Source organism: Centropristis striata, chromosome 5 (genome assembly GCF_030273125.1).
Source record: "Centropristis striata isolate RG_2023a ecotype Rhode Island chromosome 5, C.striata_1.0, whole genome shotgun sequence".
NCBI classification, from domain to species: Eukaryota; Metazoa; Chordata; class Actinopteri; order Perciformes; family Serranidae; genus Centropristis; species Centropristis striata.
In genome coordinates, this window is record NC_081521.1 from 40,026,035 (window position 1) to 40,037,514 (window position 11,480).

The window sequence follows — 11,480 nt, forward strand, 5'->3', positions numbered from 1 at the left end:
TGAGGGTCCAGCTTTGCAGTATATTCTGTCCTAACTCCACTTATCTTACAGGGGTAAAATAACACAATAACAATAGTTGCAGGGTTAATCAAGAACATGAGATACGTGGCTGTCAAACAGCTAAATAACTATGTACCACTCAACAGTGACAATCACAGGCTTCTCTATACTACATTGAATTTGTATCAGTGTTTCATTTTTAATGTGAACTGAACATGTCTTTTCTAGTTATATGTAGTGTGTCATCACTGATTTGGGTGGTATGCCTTGTTTGTACGTGTGTGTATGTGTTTGCGTGTATGTAAGAGAGAGAGAGAGAGAGAAAGAGAGAGAGAGAGAGAGAGAGAGAGAGTCAAGTTTGGTGTGCATAATCCAAATATGAATGTTATCTACGTGTCTATTGTAAGACTGCATTGCCTGATCTTTTCTGCTGTCTTTTGTTACTGTTTGTTATATAAAAATAAACTGACATTCACCTTTTGTTGTGTGCATTTTGTGAGTTCATTAAGGAAAGGCCAAAAGCCACACATGATAACAATGCTGTTAATTATATCATACTTAATATAATTATAGTATAAACAATGCTATTTAATTTTATTCTTACCCGTGATCCCCTAATTCAGTAGTTCTCAACCTTTTTGAGTCGCGACCCCCAATGTAACATGCATGTTGTCCGTGACCCCCGCTCACTGAACACAATCTCGCATGCACAGTTCAGATCACCCAAAAAAGGAAACAAAATGACCAAAAAAGACACAAAATGATCAAAAAAAGACACAAATTGACCACAAAATGATAAAAAAAGACACAAAATGACCAAAAAAGACACAAAATGACCTAAAAAGACGCAAAATGACCAAAAAAAGGAAACCAAATTACCAAAAAAGACACAAAATGACCAAAAAAAGGAAACCAAATTACCAAAAAAGACACAAATTGACCACAAAATGATCAAAAAAGACACAAAATGACCAGAAAAGATACAAAATGACCAAAAAAAGACACAAAATTACCAAAAAAGACACAAGATTACCAAAAAAGACACAAATTGACCACAAAATGATCAAAAAAGACACAAAATGACCAAAAAACGACACAAAATGACCAAAAAAAGACACAAAATTACCAAAAAAGACACAAGATTACCAAAAAAAGACACAAAATTACCAAAAAAAGACACAAAATGACTAAAAAAAGACAAAAGACCAAAAAAAGGAAACCAAATTATCAAAAAAGACACAAAATGACCACAAATTGATAAAAAAAAAAAAAAAGACACAAAATGACCTAAAAAGACACAAAATGAACAAAAAAAAGACATTAAGTGACCAAAAAGACTAAAACAAATGATTTGGCGACCCCCAGAAATCATCTCGCGACCCCAAGGTTAAGAATAGCTGCCCTAATTCGCGCTCCAGCACAGACGGTGGCGGTAGAGGACCAAATCGCAACATACAATCGCCTTTACAATTTGTCCTTTCAGGGTTTCCGTAGTTGTCAGACATGCCTGTAGTGTGTATTGCCGGCATGTAGTTAGTTAGTAACGCCAACAAAGCTATTTAAGTGTCACTGGACGTGTTTTAAAGATTAAAAATGAATCGTGAATTGGCATTATAGCTCGACCAGTTGTTTCTGACTTATTTTTCAAACAGAATATATGATGTCTGTCACAATGTTGGCGACGCTGCGGAGGGTTAAAAGCCCTCGGTGGCTTTCTCCAGACATACTTTTAGGATACACACTAGGACAAGACATCAGAAGAAACGGGTCGAGCTTTTCTCCAGGACCAGCAGCGTGCAGGCGGACAGTCAGCACCTCCTGCTCTCTGCACGCCAAAGTCCGAGGAAACCACCAGAAGAGAGAGCTGTCTGAGAAGAAGCTGGTATGTGTCTAAACTTGAGTTAGACCAAGTGCTTTTTGCCTGATCTTTACAAGCAGTGGCGGTTCTAGACCAGTTTTACTGTGGGGGCCAAGGAGGGGCCAGTGTTTAATCAGAGGGGCACATTAAAAATCGGCAAAGATGATATTTAAGCATTCAAAATCTTTGAATGTCTTGAAAAAGACACAAAATCAGAAGACAGAATAACCCAAAAAAACCCTACAGAAGACATAAAAATGACAAAAAAGACACAAAATGACCAAAAAAGACACAAAATCAGAAGACAGAATAACCAAAAAAAACCCCACAGAAGACATAAAAATGACAAAAAAGACACAAAATGACCAAAAAAGACACAAAATAACTAAAACAGACACAAAAAAGACACATAAATGACCAAAAAAGACACAAAATCAGAAGTCAGAATAACAACAAAAAAAAACCCTACAGAAGACATAAAAATGACAAAAAAAGACACAAAATAACTAAAAAAGACACAACAGACACAAAATTACCAAAAAAGACACAAAAAGACAGGAATGACCAAAAAAGACACAAAATCAGAAGTCAGAATAACCAAAAAAAAAACCTACAGAAGACATAAAAATGACAAAAAAAGACACAAAATAACTAAAAAAGACACAACAGACACAAAATTACCTAAAAAGACACAAAAAGACAGAAATGACCAAAAAAGACACAAAATGGCTTACAAAGACATGTAAAGACATGAAAAGTATTCAAAAATGGACAAAATAGCCCAATAAGACTCCATAGAGTTAAACTAGTATACAATATACACATTCTGGGTTCATTTTGTGTACAATAAGATATTGTTTTGGACAAAAAAAAGGTTAGAATTGTTCCATTGTTCATTGTTATAAATTGATCATTTCATTATTAATTTGACACAGGGGCCACAGCAGGGGCCAAAGGCTTCTTCACAGGGGCAGTGGCCCCTGGAGGCCCTGTGTAGAACCGCCACTGATATTACATACTACATAATGACAACAAAAATATCTGAAAAGAGTTTAGTTTAAGAGCTGATATCTAGCTTTTTTTCCCATGGTTTTCTTAATAAAAATAATCAAAATCATTATCAAGAAAACCATGGAAAATGTTTAGATATCGGCTCTTAAATTAAACTCTTATGAGCTATTTTTGTTGTTATCATTATATTTGTCCAAACAAATGTACCTTTAGTTGTACCAGGCATTAAAATGAACAATTAATTAGAGAAAACAAGGGTGGTCTAATCATTTTTTTCCATGACTGTATCCTGTACAGCAGTAGTTCTCAACCTTTTTGAGTCGCGACCCCCAATTTAACATGCATGTTGTCCGTGACCCCCACTCACTGAACACAATCTCACACGCACAGTTCAGATCACCCAAAAAAGAAACAAAATGACCAAAAAAAGGAAACAAAATGACCAAAAAAGACACAAATTGACCACAAAATGATCAAAAAAGACACAAAATGACCAGAAAAGACACAAAATGACCAAAAAAGACACAAAAATTACCAAAAAAGAAACAAAATTACCAAAGAAGATACAAATTGACCACAAAATGATCAAAAAAAGGACACAAAATTACCAAAAGACAGAAAATGACCAAAAAAGGAAACAAAATGACCGAAAAAAAGACACAAATTGACCACAAAATGATCAAAAAAAGACACAAAATGACTAGAAAAGACACAAAATGATTAAAATAAACACAAAATGACCAAAAAGACTAAAACACATTAACACATGAACACTTTAACACAGTGGAGACAGAGCTGACCTACAAAATGATTTGGAGACCCCCAGAAATCATCTCGCGACCCCAATTGGGGTCCCGACCCCAAGGTTGAGAATAGCTGCTGTACAGTATTCTAAAAGTAAACTCAGTTACTGACAATTATCACCAGTTATCTGTTGATTAAGTTTCATCAGTTCTCCATGAAAGGATGCCCCAAACATGACATTTCTGACCCAATATTGTTATATTAATTTCTCACAATATGATGTAATGTCAGATTAATCTACAGCTGATCTGTCAATGGTGTTTTTTGTAGTACAGCTTGTTATTATTTGTGTGTTGTTGTCTCAGTATCTCTTGATTTGGCCCATAGACCCGTCACTTCATAGACCATCGCCGTGTGAAGCTGGTGGCTGGCTCAGGTGGAAAAGGGGCCTGCACCTTTCACAGCGAGCCGCGAAAAGAGTGGGGTGGACCAGACGGAGGGAACGGAGGTGATGGAGGAAGCATCATCATCAAGGGTAAGTTGGATGTCCATCTGGTTAAAAGATTGTGTGCTGATTGACTGTTTGCCATGTACAATATTATAGAATTTTCCTATCCTGTCTTTAGACACCATATATCAAGGGTGTCAAACTCAAATACACAATGGGCCAAAATTTAAAACTTGAATAAAATCGCGGGCCAACATTGAACAAATAAACCTTTTAATATATACCAAACATGTTTTGCTTTAACATTAAATATGGAACCAGCAACGCTTATAAACATACAATATATAACTAAATAGTGCAGACATGCAAAATCTAATTTCAAATAAAAAACGCATCAATGTCATTAATTTATTAAATGAAAATTAAATAAAAATGCCTCTTTTGTATTTGCATCCTTCTGATTTAAATATCAAAATAAAGTTTTTCAACAGGTTAATACATTTAAAAATAAAATAACAATAATAAATCTAGTATTAGCGGTAAATGCACCGTATAATACCGGCAGGTCAGCTTTTATAGTACAATAATAATATAATAATTTGGTATTGCCTCGCGGGCCAAATAAAATTACACTGCGGGCCAAATTTGGCCCGCGGGCCAGAGTTTGACACCCCTGCCATTCAGTATAATAAAAAAATGTATATAGGCATTTCCTTTACTATGTCTTAACAGCCAGTGACAGCGTTCGCTCTATTCTGCAACATGCAAACGTGTTTTTTTATTTTTTTATTAACTTTTTGAACCGAAAAATAAACAACAACATAAACTACAACAGCGTAGGCATGTAGATGTACACTACCGGTCAAAAGTTTTAGAACACCCCAATTTTTCCATTTTTTTATTGAAATTCAAGCAGTTCAAGTCAAATGAACAGCTTGAAAGGGTACAAAGGTAAGTGGTGAACTGCCAGAGGTAAATAAAAAAAGGTAAGCTTAACCAAAACTGAAAAATAATGTACATTTCAGAATTATACAAATAGGCCTTTTTCAGGGAACAAGAAATGGGTTAACAACTTAACTCTATGGAGTCTTGGGCTATTTTGTCCATTTTTGAATCCTTTTCATGTCTTTGTAAGTCATTTTGTGTCTTTTTTTGGTCATTTTGTGTCTTTTTTTAGTCATTTTGTGTCTTTTTGGTCATTTTGTGTCTTTTTTTTAGTCATTTTGTGTCTTTTGGTGTCTTTATTTGTCATTTTGTGTCTTTTTTTGGTCATTTTGTGTCTTTTTTTAGTCATTTAGTCCAACATAAAATGTGATTTTGAATCTTTTTTTTACTTTCAAAACACTATCATGCTCAATAAAGAATTTAAAATGTTGCAAATGTGCATTAATTTCAGAGTACACTGAGACATTAAACTGCATCATTTTCAATTAAATTCTGGAAAAGTTGGTGTGTTCTAAAACTTTTGACCAGTAGTGTATATAGCCACTTAATGTCAAATAAATATGTATTATTATTATTAATTATCCATTATCCTTTACTTGTAATGCAATGATACTTCAAATTGGTCCTTATCATAGGTGTTTTCAGTACACATATACCTGGCAGGGCATGTGTACTCAATCTGACCGGAAACAACCTTTGAATACTTTGTGGAACTTTTTGATGAATTACTAATTCCATATTTTTGTGCTTTCAGCTGACAAGTTTGTCAAATCATTGGCGCAGGTAGTTCCATTTTACAAGGGAGACGACGGCCAATCAGGGAGCAGCAAAAACTGTTACGGCAAGAATGGCAGCACAACATATATTACTGTGAGACCATGCATTTGATCCTAAATTATATGTAATCTATCAACACTTTTGTCCTGTTTATGCTATGAACCTATTGCCTAATCTTCTTCCACTTTAAAGGTACCATTAGGCACTGTGGTGAAGGAAGAGGGCAAGATAGTAGTGGACCTTTCTGAGCACGGCCAGGAGTTTATTGCTGTGTTTGGAGGAGCCGGTGGGAAGGGAAATCGATTCTTTCTGTCCAATGAGATCCGTGCCCCAATAAAAGCAACACCAGGAGCGATGGGCGAGGAGAGGGTCCTCCATATGGAGCTCCGCACCATGGCCCATGCTGGACTGGTGAGAAATAGAGAACATTGGTGTAGTTAGGGATGGGTACCGAATTCGGTACTTTTATAGGTACCGACCGAATTCCGTTGGTGCCGATGTGCCGATTCATGTAAAATCAAACGGTACCATGTTTCGGTACCTAAACGGCGTTAACTTTAAACTGATCATTGATTTCAACCTGTTTTCATTTAACGTCTTTGATTAACAAGCGTGCTGACGATCACACTATTTTTTATTTTTTTTATTTACCTCCTCGTCTGGTCCTGTCTGCTCACCGCGGCCACTAGCCACTAGCTGCTGCCCTCTTCCATCCCGGCGCAGAGACGAACAGCTGGCTCTCGGCCTGCTAGCCGCCAGCTGCTATCTCTCTAATATCTCTACCCGGGCTTGGCCTTCGTCTGCCTCCAGATTGGACCTTCCTTACTCCGTTTGCTCTCTCCATTCTTCTGTAGATCAGTCATTAGCAGCTAGCAGCTAGCTGCTGCAGCTCTGGTCCTCCGCTAATACTCCGCTCTTCAACTCAGGAATATTACCTGCCAATTTACTCCAAACTGCCTCGCTGAAATTAAATCCCTCGGACTCCTGCGTCATCCTCGATATGTGCACAGAGCAGCCCAACTCAACTTTGTTTATTCCAACCATGCCACGCCCACAATACTGTCTGACCGGTGCTGCGCCGCACAGCTACGACGTCATCACAACAAATCACATGTGCACTTGCAACCTTTTTTTTTTTCTCCGTGCACTTGCAACCTGAGAGCGCTCCTCTGCATTCTTTGATAACACTGCAACCTTCATGTTACAATAAAACAATAAAGCACTGCTCATCCTGGATTTTATATTGTTTTGATATATTTTGTTTATATTTATATAAGTCATTGGTCCATATGGTCATTTATATAAGTTTATATTTTGAGAAATAAATATGTTAAATTGAAAAAAAAAGATTTTATTATTAAACAAATTAACATTTATTACCACATAAACAAGCGCAAAAGTACCGAAAATTGGTACCGTTGAGTACCGGTACCGGGTATCGGTATCGTATCGGTTCAAATGTGAAAGGTACCCATCCCTAGGTGTTGCAGTTTCCAACACCACAAATGTAATGAATTGATGTTTTCATGTTCTCTGTCTGATCAGGTGGGGTTTCCTAATGCTGGGAAATCATCATTGTTGAGGGTCATCTCCAATGCCAGGCCTGCTGTGGCTGCTTACCCTTTTACAACATTAAACCCACATGTAGGAATCGTCAATTACAGGGATCATGAGCAAATCGCAGGTAGTTATTGTAATTTTATTATTTTATTTATGTTATTTTTTAAATTATAATCAAGTATTAACCCTCTGGACTCCATGAAAACACCTGCATATTACTTCTTCATGACGTGAAGACATAAAAATGAATTCCCTATAAAGTTCTGGCTTGAAACTACATGCCAATTTTTTTTTCGGCCAAGTAAAACTGGAGATATTGTCAAATATATTTAGTATAAAATATTGAAGTAGATATTATCCTCATTTTACCTGTTATATGTTATATTTGCAACCTGTATTCATATTTGCAATATTTAAAATCCTGTGTTTTGAAATATAATTTTCAAGATCAGATTTTATGTTTCCTTAGTTTCTTTTGGGTTCAACATTTTGATCAAGTAAGTCAAAGTTGACAATTCATTATCAGGACACATACACTACTGGTCAAAAGTTTAAGAACACACCAACTTTTCCAGAATTTAATTGAAAATGATGCAGTTTAATGTCTCAGTGTACTCTGAAATTAATGCACATTTGCAACATTTAAAATTCTTTATTGAGCATGATAGTGTTTTGAAAGTAAAAAAAAAGATTCAAAATCACATTTTATGTTGGACTAAAGCAGCTGTTCTCAACCTTGGGGTCGGGACCCCAATTGGGGTCGCGAGATGATTTCTGGGGGTCGCCAAATAATTTGTTTTAGTCTTTTTGGTCACTTAATGTCTTTTTTTTTGTTCATTTTGTGTCTTTTTAGGTCATTTTGTGTCTTTTTTTTTATCATTTTGTGGTCATTTTGTGTCTTTTTTTTTTATCATTTTGTGGTCATTTTGTGTCTTTTTTGGTAATTTGGTTTCCTTTTTTTTGGTCTTTTGTGTCTTTTTTTAGTAATTTTGTGTCTTTTTTTAGTAATTTTGTGTCTTTTTTTGGTAATTTTGTCTTTCTTTGGTAATTTTGTGTCTTTTTTTGGTCATTTTGTATCTTTTCTGGTCATTTTGTGTCTTTTTTGATCATTTTGTGGTCAATTTGTGTCTTTTTTGGTAATTTGGTTTCCTTTTTTTGGTCATTTTGTGTCTTTTTTGGTCATTTTGTGTCTTTTTTGATCATTTTGTGGTCAATTTGTCACTTTTTTGATCATTTTGTGTCTTTTTTGGTCATTTTGTTTCCTTTTTTTGGTCATTTTGTTTCTTTTTTGGGTGATCTGAACTGTGCATGTGAGATTGTGTTCAGTGAGCGGGGGTCACGGACAACATGCATGTTAAATTGGGGGTCGCGACACAAAATGACTAAAAAAAAGAAAGAAAATAGCCCAAGACTCCATAGAGTTAAGTTGTTAACCCATTTCTTGTTCCCTGAAAAAGGCCTACTTGTATAATTCTGAAATGTACATTATTTTTCAGTTTTGGTTAAGCTTACCTTTTTTTATTTACCTCTGGCAGTTCACCACTTACCTTTGTACCCTTTCAAGCTGTTCATTTGACTTGAACTGCTTGAATTTCAATAAAAAACGGGAAAAATTGGGGTGTTCTAAAACTTTTGACCGGTAGTGTAGGTGAGGTAACGCTGAAAAAGCTGATACCAACATGGCATGGTGAAGATTTTTTAACAGACATAATAGCAGAAGATTTCAGAGGGTTAATAGGAAAATGCAGCTTTTTTCCCCCCAATATAATACATGTTCTCCACTTTTACCCTTGCTGTGTGTAGTTGCTGACATCCCCGGCATCATTCGAGGAGCCCATCTTAACCGAGGCCTTGGCATCTCTTTTCTGCGTCATATCGAGCGCTGTCGTTTCCTCCTCTATGTTCTGGACCTGTCGGCTCCGGAGCCCTGGACCCAGCTCCAGCACTTGCGTTATGAACTGGACCAGTATGAGCCTGGTCTGTCCCTGCGGCCTCAGGCCATCATAGCCAACAAAATGGACCTGCCCGAGGCCCGGGAGAAGCTCGAGACTCTAAAGAGCCACGTCACCCAGCGGGTCATCCCTGTGTCGGCTCTCACAGGACACAACACAGAGGAGCTCATTCTCCACCTCAGAGAGATGTATGATGGCTACCTGCAAGGAGAAGGTAGTGAGGAAGGCAAACCCACCAGGTGGTAGTAAAAAAAAATTTCCTCTAGCTCTAATTATATGTTTTCTATGATGTACACTACTGGTCAAAAGTTTTAGAACACACCAACTTTTCCAGAATTTAATTGAAAATGATGCAGTTTAATGTCTCAGTGTACTCTGAAATTAATGCACATTTGCAACATTTAAAATTCTTTGAGCATGATAGTGTTTTGAAAGTAAAAAAAAAGATTCAAAATCACATTTTATGTTGGACTTAAGGATTAAAAAAAAGACACCAAAGGACACAAAATGACTAAAAAAAGACACAAAATGACCAAAAAAAGACACAAAATGACCAAAAAAAGACACAAAATGACAAAAAAAGACACCAAAAGACACAAAATGACTAAAAAAAGACACAAAATCACCAAAAAAAGACACAAAATGACCAAAAAAAGACACAAAATTACAAAAAAAGACACAAAATTACAAAAAAAAGACACAAAATTACAAAAAAAGACACCAAAAGACACAAAATGACTAAAAAAAGACACAAAATGACTAAAAAAAGACACAAAATGACTTACAAACACATGAAAAGAATTAAAAAATGGACAAAATAGCCCAAGACTCCATAGAGTTAAGTTGTTAACCCATTTCTAAAACTAAAAAAAGACACAAAATGACCAAAAAAAGACACAAAATGATCAAAAAAAGACACAAAATGATCAAAAAAAGACACAAAATGATCAAAAAAAGACACAAAATGACTAAAAAAAGACACAAAATGACTGAAAAAAGACACAAAATGACTTACAAAGACATGAAAAGAATTAAAAAATGGACAAAATAGCCCAAGACTCCATAGAGTTAAGTTGTTAACCCATTTCTTGTTCCCTGAAAAAGGCCTACTTGTATAATTCTGAATGTACATTATTTTTCAGTTTTGGTTAAGCTTACCTTTTTTTATTTACCTCTGGCAGTTCACCACTTACCTTTGTACCCTTTCAAGCTGTTCATTTGACTTGAACTGCTTGAATTTCAATAAAAAACTGGAAAAATTGGGGTGTTCTAAAACTTTTGACTGGTAGTGTATATGTTTATACTGGGCTATATAGAATGCTTTTACATTGATTAATAAATATATGAACCAAAAAATTCAACATTTGTGTTTATTTTTGACTTTCAACATTTTCTCAATAGACTGAAATATTCTTTAGAGTTTCTTGAAACCTTTAATATACCAATACAGCGTTTTTGCTGCACAACAACGGTGACGCATAACATGGTAAGGGAATAAATAAACTTTCAAATGTTAGGTTTAACAACTGCCTGGCTGAGTCAGCCTGTTGAGACAAATGCATACTCAAAATTCAGACTGTAGTTAGATATTAGTGTGCATAAAGTACATTATGAGAAAAGGCCAAAAACTGTGGGGTTGCTTGAGGAAATGCGGTGTCATTTAGACCAGTTATTTTCAACCTTGGGGTCGGGACCCCAATTGGGGTCGCGAGATGATTTCTGGGAGTCGCCGAATCATTTGTTTTAGTCTTTTTGGTCACTTAATGTCTTTTTTTGTTAATTTTGTGTCTTTTTAGGTCATTTTGTGTCTTTTTTTTAATCATTTTGTGGTCATTTTGTGTCTTTTTTGGTAATTTGGTTTCCTTTTTTTTGGTCTTTTGTGTCTTTTTTTGGTAATTTTGTGTCTTTTTTGGTAATTGTGTCTTTTTTTTTGGTCATTTTGTGTCTTTTTTTGGTCATTTTATATCTTTTCTGGTGATTTTGTGTCTTTTTTGATCATTTTGTGGTCAATTTGTGTCTTTTTTGGTAATTTGGTTTCCTTTTTTTGGTCATTTTGTGTCTTTTTAGGTCATTTTGTGTCTTTTTTAATCATTTTGTGGTCAATTTGTGTCTTTTTTGGTCATTTTGTGTCTTTTTTGATCATTTTGTGGTCAATTTGTGTCTTTTTTGGTCATTTTGTTTCCTT

The 11,480-nt window shown here is 35.5% G+C and overlaps 1 protein-coding gene across 1 annotated transcript; it reads left to right on the forward strand.

Annotated features, from left to right (window-relative positions):
* The first annotated feature begins 1,650 nt into the window (after positions 1 to 1,650).
* On the forward strand, positions 1,651 to 11,008 carry mtg2 (mitochondrial ribosome-associated GTPase 2). The gene is made up of 6 exons (XM_059333937.1): positions 1,651 to 1,882; positions 4,001 to 4,148; positions 5,761 to 5,876; positions 5,976 to 6,194; positions 7,329 to 7,467; positions 9,147 to 11,008. The coding sequence occupies exons 1-6, from the start codon at positions 1,658 to 1,660 to the stop codon at positions 9,539 to 9,541; spliced, it is 1,242 nt and encodes a 413-aa protein (XP_059189920.1). The 5' UTR covers positions 1,651 to 1,657; the 3' UTR covers positions 9,542 to 11,008.
* The last annotated feature ends 472 nt before the right edge of the window (positions 11,009 to 11,480 follow it).

Bases quoted from the DNA above. Each gene is read 5' to 3' on its own strand.
- mtg2 (XM_059333937.1), top strand. From the start codon at position 1,658: ATGATGTCTGTCACAATGTTGGCGACGCTGCGGAGGGTTAAAAGCCCT. The intron at 1,883-4,000 runs GTATGTGTCTAA...TTTGGCCCATAG, and splicing joins AGCTGTCTGAGAAGAAGCTG to ACCCGTCACTTCATAGACCA. The intron at 7,468-9,146 runs GTAGTTATTGTA...TGCTGTGTGTAG, and splicing joins GGATCATGAGCAAATCGCAG to TTGCTGACATCCCCGGCATC.